At 41.0% G+C, this 20,191-nt stretch overlaps 1 protein-coding gene across 3 annotated transcripts in view; it reads left to right on the top strand.

Moving 5' to 3' along the window:
* Positions 1–4,626: 4,626 nt before the first annotated feature.
* LOC110529465 (5'-3' exoribonuclease 2) overlaps positions 4,627–20,191 on the top strand; it is a 46,237-nt gene continuing 30,672 nt past the window's right edge. The window contains exons 1-14 of one of the 3 annotated variants that reach the window (XM_021611647.2): positions 4,627–5,092; positions 5,615–5,742; positions 5,919–6,030; positions 6,152–6,263; positions 6,409–6,467; positions 14,295–14,384; positions 14,613–14,685; positions 14,882–14,932; positions 16,136–16,293; positions 18,066–18,140; positions 18,529–18,662; positions 18,779–18,836; positions 19,125–19,232; positions 19,511–19,555. In XM_021611647.2, the coding sequence (XP_021467322.2) occupies positions 5,018–5,092; positions 5,615–5,742; positions 5,919–6,030; positions 6,152–6,263; positions 6,409–6,467; positions 14,295–14,384; positions 14,613–14,685; positions 14,882–14,932; positions 16,136–16,293; positions 18,066–18,140; positions 18,529–18,662; positions 18,779–18,836; positions 19,125–19,232; positions 19,511–19,555 (1,278 nt within the window). In that variant the 5' untranslated portion in view covers positions 4,627–5,017. Of the gene's footprint in view, positions 5,093–5,188; positions 5,495–5,614; positions 5,743–5,918; positions 6,031–6,151; positions 6,264–6,408; positions 6,468–14,294; positions 14,385–14,612; positions 14,686–14,881; positions 14,933–16,135; positions 16,294–18,065; positions 18,141–18,528; positions 18,663–18,778; positions 18,837–19,124; positions 19,233–19,510; positions 19,556–20,191 lie in introns of those variants that run through there. The other 2 variants (XM_021611646.2, XM_021611648.2) reach the window with 2 other exon arrangements.

The following is a 20,191-nucleotide window of genomic DNA, read 5'->3' as shown; positions in this document are numbered from 1 at the left end:
CAACTTTGACACAAAGTAGTCAGTGATAAATAGCACAATATGTTTCATCTGAGTATTTGTTATAGTCAAAATAATCCATACATTATGCTTTTTGTACTAAAAAAATAGTTGTATGAGCTCAGGTCAGTGAGGCCTACAGGCCATGAATAGCAAATAGAAGTTCAAAACTTGTAATGTTCACAATAACTTCAGTTGATAAAAAGATTTAACACAACATTAGATGAAAATATATGTATTATTATGGATTTATAATCAGCAACAATGGGGCGGTCATTTTGGAGCAGGAACACAGAATTAATAAACATGAAACAAACACAACAGGAGGGTTAAACAGCAATGCAGTTTTAAGAAACCCCCCCCCCAAAAAGTAAGAGATTAGAATAACAAATAATAAAAGAGCAGCAGTAAATAACTATGGTGGGTCTGGTCTATATGTGGGTCAATGTCTCAATGTGCGGGGGGCCGAGTAAATTATGTACATGTAGGTAGAGTTATTCAAGTGGCTATGCATAGATAATAGCAGACAGTAGCAGCAGCGTGCGTGTGGGTGTGTGTAGGGGGGGGGGGGGGGGGGGGGGGGGGGGGAGTTGTTCAGGAGTCTTATGGCTTGGGGGTAGATGCTGTTTAGGAGCCTCTTGGAACTACTAGACTTGGCACTCCGATACCGCTTGCCGTACGGTAGCAGAGAGAACAGTCTATGACTAGGGTGGCTGGAGTCTTTGACAATTTTTAAGGCCTTCCTCTGACACCGCCTGGTATAGAGGTCCTGGATGGCAGGAAGCTTGGCCCCGGTGATGTACTGGGCTGTACGCACTACCCTCTGTAGTGACTTGCGGTCGGAGGCCGAGCAGTTGCCATACCAGGCGGTGATAAAACCTGTCAGGGTGCTCTCAATGGTGGAGCTGTAAGACCTTTTGAGGATCTGAGGGGGAATAGGTTGTGTCGTGCCCTCTTCATGACTGTCTTGGTGTGCTTAGACCATGTTAGTTTGTTGGTGATGTGGACGCCAAGGAAGCTCTCAACCTGCTCCACAACGGCCCCATCAATGAGAATGGGGACGTGCTCGGCCCTCTTTTTCCTGTAGTCCACAATCATCTCCTTTGTCAAGATCACGTTGAGGGAGAGGTTGTTGTCCTTGCACCACATGGTCAGGTCTCTGACCTCCTCCCTATAGGCTGTCTCATCGCTGTCTGTGATCAGGCCTACCACTGTTGTATCATCAGCAAACTTATTGATGGTGTTGGAGTCGTGCCTGGCCGTGCAGTCATGAGTGAACAGTGAGTAAAGGAGGGGACTGAGCACGCACCCCTGAGGGGCCCCTGTGTTGAGGATCAGCGTGGCGGATTTGTTGTTGCCTACCCTTAACACCTGGGGGTGGCCCATCAGGAAGTCCAGGATCCAGTTGCAGAGGGAGGTGTTTAGTCCCAGGGCCCTTAGCTTAGTGATGAGCTTTGAGCATTTAATAGCATTCTCCTTATGTCCAGGTGGGAAAGGGCAGTGTGGAGTGCAATAGATATTGCATCATCTGTGGATCTGTTGGTGCAGTATGCAAATTGGAGTGGGTCTAGGGTTTCTGGGATAATGGTGATGATATGAGACATGACCATCCTTTCAAAGCATTTCAGGGCTACAGATGTGAGTGCACCGGTCGGTAATCATTTAGGTAGGTTACCTTAGTGGTCTTTGGCATGGGGACTACGGTGGTCTGCTTGAAACATGTTGGTATTACAGACTCAGATAGGGAGAGATTGAAAATGTCAGTGAAAACACTTGCCAGAGCGCAAGCTCAGAGTACACATCCTGGTAATCCGTTTGGCCCAGCGGCCTTGTGAATCCTGACCTGTTTAAATGTCTTATTCACATTGGCTGCGGAGAATGTGATCACACAGTCGTCCAGAACAGCTGATGCTCTCACGCATGTTTCAGTGTTACTTGCCTCGAACTGAGCATAGAAGTTATTTAGCTTGTCTGGTAGGCTCGTGTCACTGGGCAGCTCTCAGCTGTGCTTCCCTTTGTAGTCTGTAATAGTTTGCAAACCCTGCCACATCCGACTTCCTCAATGCACTTATTGATAAAGTCAGTGACTGATGTGTGGTACTCCTCAATGCCATCGGAAGAATCCCAGAACATGTTCCAGTCTGTGCTAGCAAAACAGTCCTGTAGCTTAGCATCTGCTTCATCTGAACACTTTTTTATAGACCGAGTCACTGGTGCTTCCTGCTTTCATTTTTGCTTGTAAGCAGGAATCGGGAGGATAGAGTTATGGTTATATTTGCCAAATGGAGGGAAAGGGAGAGCTTTGTACGCGTCTCTGTGTGTGGAGCAAATGTGGTCTAGCATTCTTTTCCCTCTGGTTGCATATTTAAAATGCTGATTGAAATGAGGTAAAACGGATTTCAGTTTCCCTGCATTAAAGTCCCCGGTCACTAGGAGCGCCGTCTCTGGATGAGCATTTTCCTGTTTGCTTATGGCGGAATACAGCTCATTGAGTGCGGTTTTAGTGCCAGATCGGTCTATGGTGTTATGTAGACAGCTACAAAAATACAGATGAAAACTCTCTCAGTAGATAATGTGGTCTGCAGCTTATCATGAGATACTCTACATCAGGCGAGCAAAACCCTTCCTTAGATATCGTGCACCAGCTATTGTTTACAAATATGCATAGGGCCCCGCCTCCGTGTCTTACCAGATAGAAGAGTGTTTACCCCGCCAGCTGTATGTTCTTAATGTCGTCGTTCAGCCATGACTCGGTGAAACATAAGATATTACAGTTTTTAATGTCCCATTGGTAGGATATACGTGCTTTTAGTTCGTCCCATTTATTTTCAGCAATTGAACGTTAGCTAGCAGATCTGAGCCTGGTCGGGTGTCCGTAGTATATCCCTCGCGTCTGACTCATTGAAGAAGAACTCCTCGTCCAATTTGAGGTGAGTTATCCCAGTTCTGATGTCCAGAAGATATTTTTGGTTGTAAGAGACGGTAGCAGCAACATTATGTACAAAACAAGTTAAGAACAACGCAAAAAAAAACAAAAAAAATAGTATGGTTGGTTAAGAGCCGATAAGACGGCAGCCCTACCCTCCGGCGCCATCTACTTCAAAAGTACTTGAACACAATCATGTCGGACTTACCACTTCCCAGTTTCCTATTTCCTTTCCCCCAATTTTACCAAGACAAATGATTATTCAGGTTCTGAATCATTCAGTGGGGTCTCTTGCTAACATTTAATTAAGAGTATATGCAAAAAGTCAGATTTCGTAACCTAACACGGAACCCAAACCGGCTGCGCGCGTGCGCAACCGTGCGCTATCGTGCATAAATGTATTTTGCCCCCCCCCACACCAAACGCGATCACAACACGCAGGTTAAAATATCAAAAGAAACTCTGAACCAATTACATTAATTTGGGGACAGGTCAAAAAGCATTAAACATGTATTTCAATTTAGCTAGTTAGCTGGCACTTGCTAGCTAACGTTAATTTGTCCTATTTAGCTAACTTGCTGTTGCTAGCTAATTTGTCCTGGCATATAAACATTGAGTTGTTATTTTACTTGAACTGCACAAGGACCTCTACTCCGACAATTAATCCACACATAAAACGGCGAACCGAATCGTTTCTAGTCATCTCTCCTCCTTCCAGGCTTTTTAATCGTTCAACTTATATGGTGATCGCATCTAAACTTTCATTGTATTACCACGACTACCGGCAACACAGTTCATCTTTCAATCACCCACATGGGTATAACCAATGAGGAGATGGCACGTGGGTACCTGCTTCTATAAACAAATGAGGAGATGGGAGAGGCAGGACTTGCAGTGTGATCTGCGTCAGAAATAGGAATGAGTTCAATTTTAGCCCTTGGCAACGCAGATGCTCGTTGGCGCGCGTGAGCAGTATGGGTGCAATAATTGAATAACATGGATTTCTACATTTATTTTGCAACACTCGCACATGCGACGTGTCCGGTCTGCATGTAATACATCCGATAATAAGCACTGAGCAATGTTGACTGAGAGGTACAGCTTTCTCACCCACAACTTTTGAGAATTTTACATTTTGTGGTGGTCGTCTTCGAAGTTGTTTCTGTGGGATGCAAAAAGAAAAATTAGCATGACAAGAACTGAATTCAATGTAAAAGGTTTTGTCTCAATCCATATCGATCTTATCTCTATATTGTTTTCTGTCCAGCGGATTCGACAAGAGGGGTTCAATGGGAAAGTGAGCCTGTCAGGCAGCCTTCATTCTCACACAGCATCCAGTTTAGCTGACCGGATGCTGCACAATTTTCATTATTTTTGACCACTTATTTTCTCTGGCCTCCATTGAAATAAAAAAATATTTTAACACCCTAATTTTGGCCCTCCTACAAGGATAAAAACAACGTTCGAACGGATTATAAGAGGCATGAGGTTTGGAATATTGGTTTTCTTAGAGGTTATTTAAACAATTAGCATTATTTGACCCATTGGTCCAAAAAAGTTTTGGATTTGACAAATACGTTTTTGACAATTACAACCAAACTATGGATAATCAAGCTAACTAAAATCTTATTGGTTGAATAATTGTTCTGACTTTAAAAGTACTTGACCACACAATCATGTTGGATTTACCACTTCCCAGTTTCCCATTTCCCACGAGCATCTGAAGCCAGCATGATAGATGAGTTTACCACTAGTAATTACCAGCTGGAGGGTCATCCAAGTGGATATTTCCCAATAATATGTTGTAAATAAATACTACCTTCTCACTTGGTTATGATCGCAGAATTGAATACCTAATCGGCCTTCTCTTTGTTTGAATTCGCGATGGGGCGCTGTTCGACTCCTGTCCTGTACACAATTGCTCCCGGAAGATGAAAACAGCATTACCCGGAAATCAACCGTTGCCATGAGCTTATTTGTTAACGCGTAGCTAGCAAAACGGCTATTTCTACAGCCGTTTTTTTTTTTACTAAATAATTTTAAATCTATATAATAATTTATAGCTGTGTGTAGCGTATTGTAAAACTACGGGAGATGGGAGTCCCCGCATTTTTTCGTTGGTTGAGTCGGAAATATTCTACAATTGTTGTCCATTGTACTGAGGAGAGGGTAAGTGTTTGTAGGCAGCTAACGTTAGCTAGTGTGTTGCGTATTTAAGACCGTGTAATAATTGTGCCCTTTAATTCTTAGTACATCTAGCATGTACTAACCTTATTGCACTTTAGATATTAAAATAGTTTTCATAATTTTCTCTATTCAACGACATAGCTAGCAGAGCATATTATATCATTTGTCGATTGAATGAACAACAATGTATGGGATGCACGCAGTTAGATAGCTAACGTTAGCTATGCTACTTGCAGTGATTGACACAGAAACTCGTGTGCAGAGCCTTGCTGCCTGTGTTGCGCAAGTGTCGAGTTGGTATTCCATTGGTTTGCGAACATGCAGAAGCGAGACAGCCCGCCAATGTTTTGACTTGGCGTGTTACGGAATCTAATGCATAACCAAGTAACGTTAAATCTCGCTAACCACCTTATTTATATTAGTTGCGTCATTGCAACAGTACATAAACAGACATGCATTTGATAATAGGAATAATGTTTAATTATTTTTCCCTTTTACTCCTAGTCCAAGGAATGTAATGGGGTACGAATTCCTGTTGATACCAGCAAACCGAATCCAAATGAAGTGGAGTTTGACAATTTGTACTTGGACATGAATGGGATCATTCACCCCTGTACACATCCTGAAGACAAGTTAGTCTTACTAACATAATTAAATAGAATGTGACTTTGTCCCAAATGACACCCTATTCCCTTTATAGTGCATTACTTTTGACCAGGGCCCATGGTATTGGTGGTACTCTTGTACATTACCATGAATTGTGATGATAATGTAGTATAAACCCTCAAACTCTACTTCACTTTCACAGGGCTGCACCCAAAAATGAAGATGAAATGATGGTTGCCATCTTTGAATACATGGATCGGCTCTTCAATATTGTGCGACCCAGAAGGGTTCTCTACATGGCTATTGATGGAGTGGTAAATTCTGCTGCTTTCTTTTCATGAGAGAATAACATTTTCTATGAATCCCTATTTAGATTTTCTACAGTTCTGTACAAAGCAATTTGTTATACATATGACCTTGTTTATCTCTGAACAGGCCCCTCGCGCCAAAATGAACCAGCAGCGCTCCAGGCGATTCCGTGCTTCTAAGGAAGGAGTGGAACTGGTTGAGGAGAAATCCCGCATCCGAGAGGAGATCCTCGGGAGAGGTGCATATATTTTCAGAGGTTTTCTTACCCTTCCAATAGTCTTTAGATGGGAGTCTTTGTTAAACACTTATTTACAAATATTTTCCCTAACAGAATTGCATACTAAATATATACAACTTTTTTTCTGCCCATCCTCACATTTTAGGAGGGTATCTTCCACCGGTTGAAATCAAGGAGAGATTTGACAGCAACTGTATCACGCCAGTAAGTATGAGGCTTTTTTTTAAGGCTGTGTTTCTGTCACCAATATCTTAAAGTAACAGTTCAGTGAAAGTCTTACTTTTAAAAATGTAATAATCTATTAACTCCTACTCAGATAATGTTGTTGAGTCATCATACACTCGTATTTGTGACCAAAGCATAAATTACAGAAACACTTTTTTAAAAAAAGCTTGCTTTCCTCATGGGGCGACAGTGTAGCCTAGTGGTTAGAGCGTTGGACTAGGAACCGGAAGGCTGCAAGTTCAAACCCCGAGCTGACATGGTACAAATCTGTCGTTCTGCCCCTGAACAGGCAGTTAACCTAGGCCATCATTGAAAATAAGAATTTGTTCTTAACTGACTTGCCTAGTTAAAAAAATATATTTAAAAAAATAGAGGATGAACTGACCAATCAGTGGTCTTCTTGCACGAATACACCCTTCTGTTGGGTGGTTGAGAGGTCAACCGATTATGATTTTTCTACATCGATACCGATTATTGGAGGACCAAAAAAAGCTATAATGTAATAATGACAATTACAACAATACTGAATTATGACTTATTTTGACTTAATATAATATAATACATTCAAATAAATAAATAAATAAATAATGAAACATGTTCAATTTGGTTTAAATAATGCAAAAACAAAGTGTTGGAGAAGAAAGTAAAAGTGCAATATGTGCCATGTAAAAAAGCTAACTTTTAAGTTCCTTGCTCAGAACATGAGAAGATATGAAAGTTGGTGGTTCCTTTTAACATGAGACATCAATATTCCAAGGTAAGAGGTTTTAGGTTGTAGTTAATATAGTATTTATAGGACTATTTCTCTCTATACCATTTGTATTTCATATACCTTTGACTATTGGATGTTCTCATAGGCACTTTAGTATTGACAGTGTAACAGTATAGCTTCCATCCATCTCGTCGCCCCTACCTGGGCTCAAGCCAGGAACACAACGACAACAGCCTCCCTCGAAGCAGCGTTACCCATCGCTCCACAAAAGCCACAGCCCTTATAGGGCAAGGGGAACAACCACTCCAAGTCTCAGAGCGAGTGACGTTTGAAACGCTATTAGCGCGCACCCGCTAACTAGCTAGCCATTTCACATCGGTTACACCAGCCTAATCTCAGGAGTTGATAGGCTTGAAGTCATAAACAACGCTGTGCTTGCGAAGAGCTGCTGGCAAAACGCACTAAAGTGCTGTTTGAATGAATGCTTACGAGCCTGCTGGTGCCTACCATCGCTCAGTCAGACTGCTCTATCAAATCATAGACTTCATTATAACATAATAACACACAGAAATACGAGCCTTTGGTCATTAATATGGTCGAATCTGGAAACTATCATTTCAAGAACAAAACATTTATTATTTCAGTGAAATACGGAACTGTTTGGTATTTTATCTAACGGGTGGCATCCCTAAGTCTAAATATTCCTGTTACATTGTACAACCTTCAATGTTATGTCATAATTATGTAAAATTCTGGCAAATTAGTTCGCAATGAGCCAGGCTGCCCAAACTGTTGCATATACCCTGACTCTGCGTGCAATGAACGCAAGCGAAGTGACACAATTTCACCTGGTTAATATTGCCTGCTAACCTGGATTTCTTTTAGCTAAATATGCAGGTTTAAAAATATATACTTCTGTGTATTGATTTTAAGAAAGGTATTGGTGTTTATGGTTAGGTACAGTCGTGCAACGATTGTGCTTTTTTCACGAATGCGCTTTTGTTAAATCATCCCCTTGCGCTGCATCGATTATATGCAACGCAGGACACGCTAGATAAACTAGTAATATCATCAACCATGTGTTGTTAACTAGTGATTATGATTGCTAGATTTTTAACAGGCAGGCTCCTCGTGGAGTGCAATGAGGCAGGTGGTTAGAGCGTTGGACTAGTTAACTGAGGTAAAAATCTGTCGTTCTGCCCCTGAACAAGGCAGTTAACCCACCGTTCCTAGGCCGTCATTGAAAATAAGAATGTGTTCTTAATTAACTGACTTGCCTAGTTAAATAAAGGTGTAAAAAAAAAAAAAAATGTAAATGGTCAAATCGGTGTCCAAAAATACAGATTTCCAATTGTTATGAGAACTTGAAATCGGCCCTAATTAATCGGTCATTCCGATTTATCGGTCGACCTCTTGCATGTCCAGACCATTCCAACGCAGAAAAGTTGCTTTTAACGTAATTATTTCGCAAATACAGTGGGGCAAAAAAGTATTTAGTCAGCCACCAATTGTGCAAGTTCTCCCACTTAAAAAGATGAGAGAGGCCTGTCATTTTCATCATAGGTACACTTCAACTATGACAGACAAAATGAGAGAGAAAAAAATCAGAAAATCACATTGTAGGATTTTTAATGAATTTATTAGCCAATGATGGTGGAAAATAAGTATTTGGTCACCTACAAACAAGCAAGATTTCTGGCTCTCACCGACCTGTAACTTCTTTTTTAAGAGGCTCCTCTGTCCTCCACTCGCTACCTGTATTAATGGCACCTGTTTGAACTTGTTATCAGTATAAAAGACACCTGTCCACAACCTCAAACAGTCACACTCCAAACTCCACTATGGCCAAGACCAAAGAGCTGTCAAAGGACACCAGAAACAAAATTGTAGACCTGCACCAGGCTGGGAAGACTGAATCTGCAATAGGTAAGCAGCTTGGTTTGAAGAAATCAACTGTGGGAGCAATTATTAGGAAATGGAAGACATACAAGACCACTGATAATCTCCCTCGATCTGGGGCTCCACGCAAGATCTCACCCCGTGAGAATTGGTGGCTGACTAAATACTTTTTTGCCCCACTGTATATGTGTATCTATGTATTTTTGGACACATTTACTCATTGAAGGGTTTTTATTTTTACTGTTTTCTACATTGTAGAATAATAGTGAAGACAAATTATTAAATAACACATGGAATCATGTAGTAAACAAAAAAGTGTTAAACAAATCAAAATATGTTTTATATTTGATATTCTTCAAAGTAGCCACCCTTTGCTTTGACAGCTTTGCGTTCTCAACCAGCTCCATGAGGACCTGGAAAGATTTTCCGACAGTCATTGAAGGAGTTCCCACACATGCTGAGCACTTGTTTGCTGCTTTTCCTTCACTCTGCGGTCCAACTCAACCCAAACCGTCTCAGTTGGGTTGAGGTCGGGTGATTGTGTAGGCCAGGTCATCTGATGCAGCACTGCATCACTCTCCTTCTTGGTCAAATAGCCCTTACACAGCCTGGAGGTGTGTTTTGGCCATTGTCCTGTTGAAAAAAATAATAGTCCCATTAAGCGCAAACCAGAGATGGGATGGCGTATCGCTGAAGAATGCTGTCATAGCGGTGCTGATTAAGAGTGCCTTAAATACTAAATAAATTGCACACAGTGTCACCAGCAAAGCACCATCACACTGCCACCTCCATGCTTCACGGTGGGAACCACATGCAAAGATCATCCGTTCACCTACTCTGCGTCTCACGAAGACAAAGCGGTTGGAACCAAAATTCTCAAATTTGAATTTATCAGACCAAAGGACAGAGTTCCACCGGTCTAATGTCCATTGCTCGTGTTTCTTGGTCCATGCAAGTCTCTTCTTCTTGTTGGTGTCCTTTAGTTGTGGTTTCTTTGCAGCAATTCGACCATGAAGGCCTGATTCACACAGTCTCCTCTGAACAGTTATGTTGATGTGTCGTTACATGAACTCTGAAGCATTTATTTGGACTGCAATTTGAGGCTGGTAACTCTAATGAACTTATCCTCTGCAGCAGAGGTATCTGGGTCTTTCTCATGAGAGACACTTTCATCATAGCGCTTGTTCGTTTCTGCGACTGCACTTGAAGAAACTTTCAAAGTTTGACATTTTTTGTATTGACTGACCATGTCTTAAAGTAATGGTGGACTGTCGTGTCTCTTTGCTTATTTGAACTGTTCTTACCTTAATATGGACTTGGTCTTCTCCCAAATAGGGCTATCTTCTGTATACCACTCTACCTTGTCACAACACAACTGATTGGCTCAAACACATTAAGAAGGAAAGAAATTCCACAAATGAACGTTTAACAAGGCACACCTGTTAATTGAAATGTATTCCATTTGACTACCTCTTGAAGCTGGTTGAGAGAATGCCAAGTGTGCAAAGCCGTCATCAAGGTAAAGGGTGGCTACTTTGAAGAATCTCAAATATAAAATATATTTAGATTTGTTTAACATTTATTTGGTTACTTCATGATTCTGTATGTGTTATTTCACAGTTTTGATGTCTTGGTACTGTGTATGTGTAAAATATATAGCTAGCTAATTAATTACTAATATATATATATATATATATATCTATATATATTACTGCTCAAAAAAATAAAGGGAACACTAAAATAACACATGCTAGATCCGAATGAATTAAATATTCTTATTAAATACTTTTTTCTTTACATAGTTGAATGTGCTGACAACAAAATCACACAAATTATCAATGGAAATCAAATTTATCAACCCATGGAGGTCTGGATTTGGAGTCACACTCAAAATTAAAGTGGAAAACCACACTACAGGCTGATCCAACTTTGATGTAATGTCCTTAAAACAAGTCAAAATGAGCCTCAGTAGTGTGTGTGGCCTCCCCGTGCCTCCCTACAACGCCTGGGCATGCTCCTGATGAGGTGGCGGATGGTCTCCTGAGGGATCTCCTCCCAGACCTGGACTAAAGCATCTGCCAACTCCTGGACAGTCTGTGGTGCCATGTGGCGTTGGTGGATGGAGCGAGACTATGTCCCAGATGTGCTCAATTGGATTCAGGCGGGCCAGTCCATAGCATCAATGCCTTCCTCTTGCAGGAACTGCTGACACTCCAGCCACATGAGGTCTAGCATTGTCTTGCATTAGGAGGATCCCAGGGCCAACCGCACCAGCATATGGTCTCACAAGGGGTCTGAGGATCTCATCTCGGTACCTAATGGCAGTCAGGCTACCTCTGGCGAGCACATGGAGGGCTGTGCGGCCCCACAAAGAAATGCCACCCCACACCATGACTGACCCACCGCCAAACCGGTCATGCTGGAGGATGTTGCAGGCAGCAGAACGTTCTCCACGGCGTCTCCAGACTCTGTCACGTCTGTCACAAAATCAGTGTGAACCTGCTTTCATCTGTGAAGAGCACAGGGCGCCAGTGGCGAATTTGCCAATCTTGGTGTTCTCTGGCAAATGAAAAACATCCTGCACGGTGTTGGGCTGTAAGCACAACCCCCACCTGTGGACGTCGGGCCCTCATACCACCCTCATGGAGTCTGTTTCTGACCGTTTGAGCAGACACCTGCACATTTGTGGCCTGCTGGAGGTCATTTTACAGGGCTTTTGCAGTGCTCCTCCTGCTCCTCCTTGCACAAAGGCGGAGGTAGCAGTCCTGCTGCTGGGTTGTTGCCCTCCTACGGCCTCCTCCATGTCTCCTGATGTACTGGCCTGTCTCCTGGTAGCGCCTCCATGCTCTGGACACTACGCTGACAGACACAGCAAACCTTCTTGCCACAGCTCGCATTGATGTGCCATTGATGAGCTTGCATAACCTGAGCCACTTGTGTGGGTTGTAGACTTCGTCTCATGCTACCACTAGAGTGAAAGCACCGCCAGCATTCAAAAGTGACCAAAACATCAGCCAGGAAGCATAGGAACTGAGAAGTGGTCTGTGGTTACCACCTGCAGAACCACTCCTTTATTGGGGGTGTCTTGCTAATTGCCTATAATTTCCACCTGTTGTCTATACCATTTGCACAACGCATGTGAAATTTATTGTCAATCAGTGTTGCTTCCTAAGTGAACAGTTTGATTTCACAGAAGTGTGATTGACTTGGAGTTACATTGTGTTGTTTAAGTGTTCCCTTTATTTTTTTGAGTAGTGTGGGTGTGTGTGTGTGTATATGTGTGTAGATTTGATTTGATTTATATATATACAGTGCCTTGCGAAAGTATTCGGCCCCATTGAACTTTGCGACCTTTTGCCACATTTCAGGCTTCAAACATATAAGATATAAAAGATATAAGATATAAAGATAGATTTTTTTGTGAAGAATCAACAACAAGTGGGACATAATCATGAAGTGGAACGACATTGATTGGATATTTCAAACTTTTTTAACAAATCAAAAACTGAAAAATTGGGCGTGCAAAATTATTCAGCCCCTTTACTTTCAGTGCAGCAAACTCTCTCCAGAAGTTCAGTGAGGATCTCTGAATGATTGAATGTTGACCTAAATGACTAATGATGATAAATACAATCCACCTGTGTGTAATCAAGTCTCCTTATAAATGCACCTGCACTGTGATAGTCTCAGAGGTCCGTTAAAAGCGCAGAGAGCATCATGAAGAACAAGGAACACACCAGGCAGGTCCGAGATACTGTTGTGAAGAAGTTTAAAGCCGGATTTGGATACAAAAAGATTTCCCAAGCTTTAAACATCCCAAGGAGCACTGTGCAAGCGATAATATTGAAATGGAAGGAGTATCAGACCACTGAAAATCTACCAAGACCTGGCCGTCCCTCTAAACTTTCAGCTCATACAAGGAGAAGACTGATCAGAGATGCAGCCAAGAGGCCCATGATCACTCTGGATGAACTGCAGAGATCTATAGCTGAGGTGGGAGACTCTGTCCATAGGACAACAATCAGTCGTATATTGCACAAATCTGGCCTTTATGGAAGAGTGGCAAGAAGAAAGCCATTTCTTAAAGATATCCATAAAAAGTGTTGTTTAAAGTTTGCCACAAGCCACCTGGGAGACACACCAAACATGTGGAAGAAGGTGCTCTGGTCAGATGAAACCAAAATTGAACTTTTTGGCAACAATGCAAAACGTTATGTTTGGCGTAAAAGCAACACAGCTGAACACACCATCCCCACTGTCAAACATGGTGGTGGCAGCATTATGGTTTGGGCCTGCTTTTCTTCAGCAGGGACAGGGAAGATGGTTAAAATTGATGGGAAGATGGATGGAGCCAAATACAGGACCATTCTGGAAGAAAATCTGATGGAGTCTGCAAAAGACCTGAGACTAGGACGGAGATTTGTCTTCCAACAAGACAATGATCCAAAACATAAAGCAAAATCTACAATGGAATGGTTCAAAAATAAACATATCCAGGTGTTAGAATGGCCAAGTCAAAGTCCAGACCTCCAATCGAGAATCTGTGGAAAGAACTGAAAACTGCTGTTCACAAATGCTCTCCATCTAACCTCACTGAGCTCGAGCTGTTTTGCAAGGAGGAATGGGAAAAAATGTCAGTCTCTCGATGTGCAAAACTGATAGAGACATACCCCAAGCGACTTACAGCTGTAATCGCAGCAAAAGGTGGCGCTACAAAGTATTAACTTAAGGGGGCTGAATAATTTTGCACGCCCAATTTTTCAGTTTTTGATTTGTTAAAAAAGTTTGAAATATCCAATAAATGTCGTTCCACTTCATGATTGTGTCCCACTTGTTGTTGATTCTTCACAAAAAAATACAGTTTTATATCTTTATGTTTGAAGCCTGAAATGTGGCAAAAGGTCGCAAAGTTCAAGGGGGCCGAATACTTTCGCAAGGCACTGTGTGTATATATATATATATATATATGTATATATGTATGTGTATATATATGTGTGTGTATATGTATGTGTGTGTAAGTATGAATTATTTGGCTATAGGTCATATTTCCTAGAAATCTGGAAACACTGGACAGTTACTTTAACAGTGCAGAAGAACTTGCCCCTGGTACTTTTGGACCAGCTCTTTTTGTGAACCTGCAAAGTTGTGAATACTGTCTGAAAATTAATTATTGTTCATTTGAAAATCATCTCTAGGGCACAGAGTTCATGGACAACCTTGCAAAGTGTCTCCGTTACTACGTTGCAGACAGACTCAGTAATGACCCTGGATGGCGTAACATTACAGTAGGTGTTATTCCAAAAAGGTGATGGCATCTGTGGAAAAAGACCAACAATTTCTAATGCATTGGTGCTCTTTAATTTTTACAATTTCAAAGCTTGCTGTTTTACGTGTTGGTCTGTTCTACTCAGTCAAGAAGTACATATTTTCTTGGAAATTAAACAAAGGTCATGTCTGACACTGTCATATGCATTCAATATTGCTCAAATGACAGCTTTCTTTGTTCATTCTAGGTAATCTTGTCTGATGCCAGTGTCCCTGGTGAGGGGGAGCATAAGATCATGGACTATATTAGACGGCAGAGAGGTAGGAGTCAAGATAGTTTTCAATATGAAATTGTTGACCATTTTGAAGGTCATTTGTGACATACTTGGCTGAAATCACAGGCATATTACAAAGTCACAAATGGCCTTCCATCTTAGTACACGCTTTGCAATCGTGTGTAAGCTAACTATATGTAATGATGCGTTTATCTTTTAAATTTGTTTTATTTTTTATACAGCTCAACCCCACCATGACCCCAACACACACCACTGTCTTTGTGGAGCTGACGGTAAGCTTTGCACCACAATGGTCTCTGTAGTAATGAGTAACCAACACAATGGGAGAAAATTGAGCATCAATGGCAAGAACTCTTCCAAAAAGCTGTGCTTCGTGTATCCTTCATAGTATTGATGAATTATGAGAGTGCATGATAAATGCAGACATGATGCAAATTAGATCTCACATTTACTGTAGGAAAGACTTGTCAAACCAGCTAGAAGGCTTCTAAATGCACAATGATACCTATTCAGGATTTGATAAATGTTTGTTAATAGTTGTAGGGCACACAATGTTACCTTATTGAGCCAGATGGGCAAAAGACCTGATAACGTATGATAACCGTGATAACGTATGTTTGTTTTTCTAAAACGACGGCAAAGGATTTAGTTATGCACCATAACTGCAGGCGATGCTTTGCTAAATGGTTATCGATATAGTGAATATAAAAATGTTCTTACACTTGTTTAAAAGTTTGGCAACATTAGTTGCAACTCTCCAACCTTGGATTTTGTTAGAGGATAGGGCTTCTCTGTTTTCTGCCGGCCTTATTGTCCTGCTATATTAATGGCCAGTTAGTTTTAAATGGGTGAAATTATGCAGGACATGATAGATAAAAGCTTCAGTCATTCAATGGTTCATGATGCCCTTGGTAGACAAAAGAGGGAAAATATTGCATGTAATTAGCTTGAAGAGGAGCCTGAGTCATTCAGCCTGTCCCAAGTGACATCCTATTCCCTATATATAGTGCACTATTTTTGACCAGGGCACATAAGGCTCTGGTCAAAAGTAGTGCACTATGCTGGGAATAAGGTGCCATTTTGGGTGAAGCTTCACTCCCCTCAAATGGATAAATCATGCTATTGTACGTGTATATTAATGACACATGTAGATGATAATGCATGCGTGGCTCATGTGGACTAGGTAATTTAATTAACATAAAGCCTTAGAAACCTGAGTTCATTGTTCCTGATGACAGTACATGTATAAAACGCAGTACTTCAGAGCTGTTTTCTGCCTTCCACTGTATTTCAAGATTTTCTGTTTCCACAAAAACCCTGATCAAGGTCTAGGGCTGAAAATCGTTGGTTTACATTTAAACAACAAAGAAGCTTTTTCATCAACTACCACTGTCCAAACAGAGTTACTGAATTTCCTCTTCACTTCCAATTGTATTTTTTTGAATTTGGATGGCATCTTCTGTTCATTTCCCTAGCTGACCTGATCATGCTGGGTCTTGCCACTCACGAGCCCAATTTCACCATCATCAGAGAAGAGTTCAAGCCCAACCAGCCTAGGCCCTGTGCTATGTGTGGACAGAAAGGCCATGAGATCAAGGACTGCCAGGGAGTGGCCAGGGAGAAACAGGGAGAGGTAAATTTTACTTTATAGACATTAAGGTTGGGGTCAATTCCTCATTCAATTCTCTCTCCCTGTACATTTTATTAAATTCAAATTCCAGGTCAGTCTTTGCATTCTGAGAATCCAATTCCTCTGAATTCCAATGTTGGGTAAATTTCAATATTTACGTTCTCAATTCAATATTATCCCTAACAATTACACAAATTGGGATTCATTTCCTTCGGTCTGAGCATGTTACTCTAGAGACAGCCTAAAAAATAAAATAAAGTCCATTCCAATTCTGTAACTTTTCATTCCGTAAATTCTAATTTAATTCCACTTAAGTTCTCCACTTCATGGGGGAAATCAAGAATTTAATTGGATTTTCAAATTAAATTTGGAATTGACCCCATCTCAATGGAGAATCTACCACATACCCATAGACTTCCAGTCATTGCGCTAATGCTACTTAGCATTGGCTTGCTAAACTACCTCTAACTTCCTTCATACTGGACACGGACACAAAAATTGAATTATCACGAGTTCATCTGACTGAGGAAGTAGATAAAATCCTAAAGTATCCTTCTAAGGGCCATTTTCACAGGCAGACTAAGCCTAGTCTTAACTTCTTGATACTACCCACCCCGCATGCGGGAGCGTAATCATAGCCTCAAACTAATTAGCATAACGCAGCGGACATAAATACCCCTAGAAAATATTCCTATTCATGAAAATCACAAATGAAATATATTGAATCACACTTTTGTCATCTCAGATTTTCAAAATATGCTTTACAGCCAACGCTAGACAAGCATTTGTGTAAGTTGGCATAATGCTATGCTAGGCTCTGCTAGCATCAGGCAACATTTCCACGAAAATAAGAAAAGCAATCAAATTAAATAATTTACCTTTGAAGAACTTCGGATGTTTTCACTCAGGATACCCTCAGTTAGATAGCAAATGTTCCTTTTTTCCCCAAAATATTATTTTTGTAGGTGAAATAGCTCCCTTTCGTTCTTCACGTTTGGCTGAGAAATCGACCGGAAAATGCGGTCACTACAACGCCGAACATTTTTCCAAATTGGCTCCATAATATCGACAGAAACATGGCAAACGTTGTTTAGAATCAATCCTCAAGGTGTTTTTCACATATCTATTCGATAATATATCCGTCGGGACAATTGGTTTCTCATTAGAAGCGATTGGAATAATGGCTACCTCAGTACTTTACGCAAGATTTTCTGCGGGAGCCATCATGTGACCACTTGCTCAATGTGGTCCCTTACGGCTATTCTTCAACATAAATGCGTAAAAAGACATCACAATGCTGTAGACACCTTGGGGAATACGTAGAAAGCTCATTCGTAGCCCATTCACAGCCATATAAGGAGTCATTGGCATGCAGGCCTTTCAAAATATGGGGCACTTCCTGGTTGGATTTTTATCTGGGTTTCGCCTGTAACATCAGTTCTGTTGCACTCACAGACAATATCTTTGCAGTTTTGGAAACATCAGAGTGTTTTCTATCCAAAGCTGTCAATGATATGCATAGTCGAGCATCTTGTCGTGACAAAATATCTTGTTTAAAACGGGAACCTTTTTTATCCAAAAATGAAAATACTGCCCCCTAGTTACAAAAGGTTTTAAACTAAAAAGCATTTTCAATGGAGATTCTCCATTGAGTTTGGTTTACCATTCAAGCCTGCGCTTAATCTGTGCTCAGTAAACCACCCCCGAAAAAGTGTACATTACATTTGCTCTCCGTTTTATGAGCAATTATGACTAATAATGTGTTCTTATTGCAGCACGATGAGTTTGCAGACACTATGCCGGCTTCTGAACAGGAGTTCATATTCATCAGGCTGTGCGTTTTGCGCGAGGTACGTTCTGTCTGACATCTTAGAATTTCCAAAAAGCCTATTAATTATATTTATGGTCATGTAACTATACTGAACAAAAATATGAATACAACAATTTCAAAGATTTTGCTGAGTTACAGTTCATATAAGGAAATCAGTCTATTGAAATGAATTCATCAGGCCCTAATTTATGGATTTCAAATGACTGGGCAGGGGGTGCAGCAATAGGCCCACTCACTTGACTGCCAGGCCCAGCCAATCAGAATGAGTTTTCTCCACAAAAGGGCTTTATTACTGACAGGCGGCTTATGGTAGAGAAATGAACATTACATTTCAGATCAAAATGAGACATATCTCTTTTTTTAGTTTTTTTTATCAGTTTATCAAGGCATGCTCCCTTTTCCTATAGTACCTGGAGCGAGAGCTGACAATGGCCAGTCTGCCCTTTCCCTTTGACTTTGAGAGGACTGTCGACGACTGGGTCTTCATGTGCTTCTTTGTTGGCAATGATTTCCTGCCTCACTTACCGTCCTTAGAGATTAGGTAAACCTGACGGAACCGAGATGAAGCTTATCGTCTTGAAAACACCTTGACAAAAATACATTCTTGCTGTTTCCATACTTTTCAATTGTTGATGGTATGTTCCATGTGTCCTTCAGAGAGGGTGCGATAGATCGACTGGTGGGCATCTACAAAGACGTCGTGCACAAGACTGGAGTAAGTGTTCTCTGTGTAGGCTTGGTTATGACTGTCTCACATGGTTTCTTAGGAGACGTTACTTAGAATCCCCCACCCCAGAAGCCGTTGGGTCAGTTTGCCAAACACAGATTAAGCCTAGTCCTGGATGAAAATACATGTTCTGTGTCATTTCTCTATTGGAATAGTTGTTTAGTCCAGGACTAGGCTTAAACTGTATCTGGGAAACTGGCCCTTAAAGCTGTCCTGACTTTCTTCCTTGCCCAGGTATCTGTTCATAGCCTTAACGTGGTCTTTCTCTGCTCACAGGGCTACATCACAGAGAATGGTTTTGTCAAATTGGAGAGTGTTGAGTTGATCATGCAGGCCATCGGCGTGGCTGAGGACAACATCTTCAAGAAGCGCAAAGAGGACGATGTAAGATGGAAGCTGGAAGCAGTAGCTTTCAGCAGGGAATTATTCCTCTTCAATAGATAATTTTCTTCCTTTGTTAAACTGAGGGGTGGGAGATTTTCCATAGGCTTTACATGAATCATGACTTGGGTGTTTCATAAATTCTCTTTTCGAGCGGGTATTTGTCAGATACTCCGCTGTCATTTTAAGATATTTTAGCTGATGCCAATTTTAGTTGCGGTTAATCACTGTTCTGTAACTTTTCCAGTTGACTGTTTGTGTAAATGAGGTTTGTCTTGTAGGAGGGATTCAAGCGAAGGAATAAGGACAAAAAGAAGAGAATGAAGGTAAGTGAAGTGGATTGGGCTATTTTATTGTAGCTTGACTTTGTACCGTGTGGTTGAATGCATTCTCATTTCCTTGACAATATGTTTTGGATGAACTTAACCCCTTACCTTCATGTTTTCTTAGAATTATGAGTATGCATGCAAGGCCATTTATTTCAATGGGCAATTCAACTATTTTTCATTTGTTCTGATTTATATTGTCAATGTGGTAGCGCTGTGTATTGTTCGAAACCTTCCCTTAATAGATGTTTTAAATCAGGGGTGCACAACTGTGGCCCTTGAAGTCTGCTGTATTGTATGCCAGTAGTCTTATTTGCTTTTTTGGACAATGGCAGATTTTTAGATCTCGGAGGGGGGCGGGTAGGAGTGTTAAGCCAGTAACCAGTAAACGTTTGCTGGATTGAATCCCTTTTATTTATTTATTTATTTATTATTATTATTATTTTCCACCTTTATTTAACCAGGTAGGCTAGTTGAGAACAAGTTCTCATTTGCAACTGCGACCTGGCCAAGATAAAGCATAGCAGTGTGAACAGACAACACAGAGTTACACATGGAGTAAACAATTAACAAGTCAATAACACAGTAGAAAAAAAGAGTCTATATACATTGTGTGCAAAAGGCATGAGGAGGTAG

Source organism: Oncorhynchus mykiss, chromosome 8 (assembly GCF_013265735.2).
Source record: "Oncorhynchus mykiss isolate Arlee chromosome 8, USDA_OmykA_1.1, whole genome shotgun sequence".
NCBI classification, from domain to species: domain Eukaryota; kingdom Metazoa; phylum Chordata; class Actinopteri; order Salmoniformes; family Salmonidae; genus Oncorhynchus; species Oncorhynchus mykiss.
The sequence above is the reverse complement of the archived record's forward strand: the minus strand, read 5'-3'. Positions and strand labels throughout refer to the sequence as shown.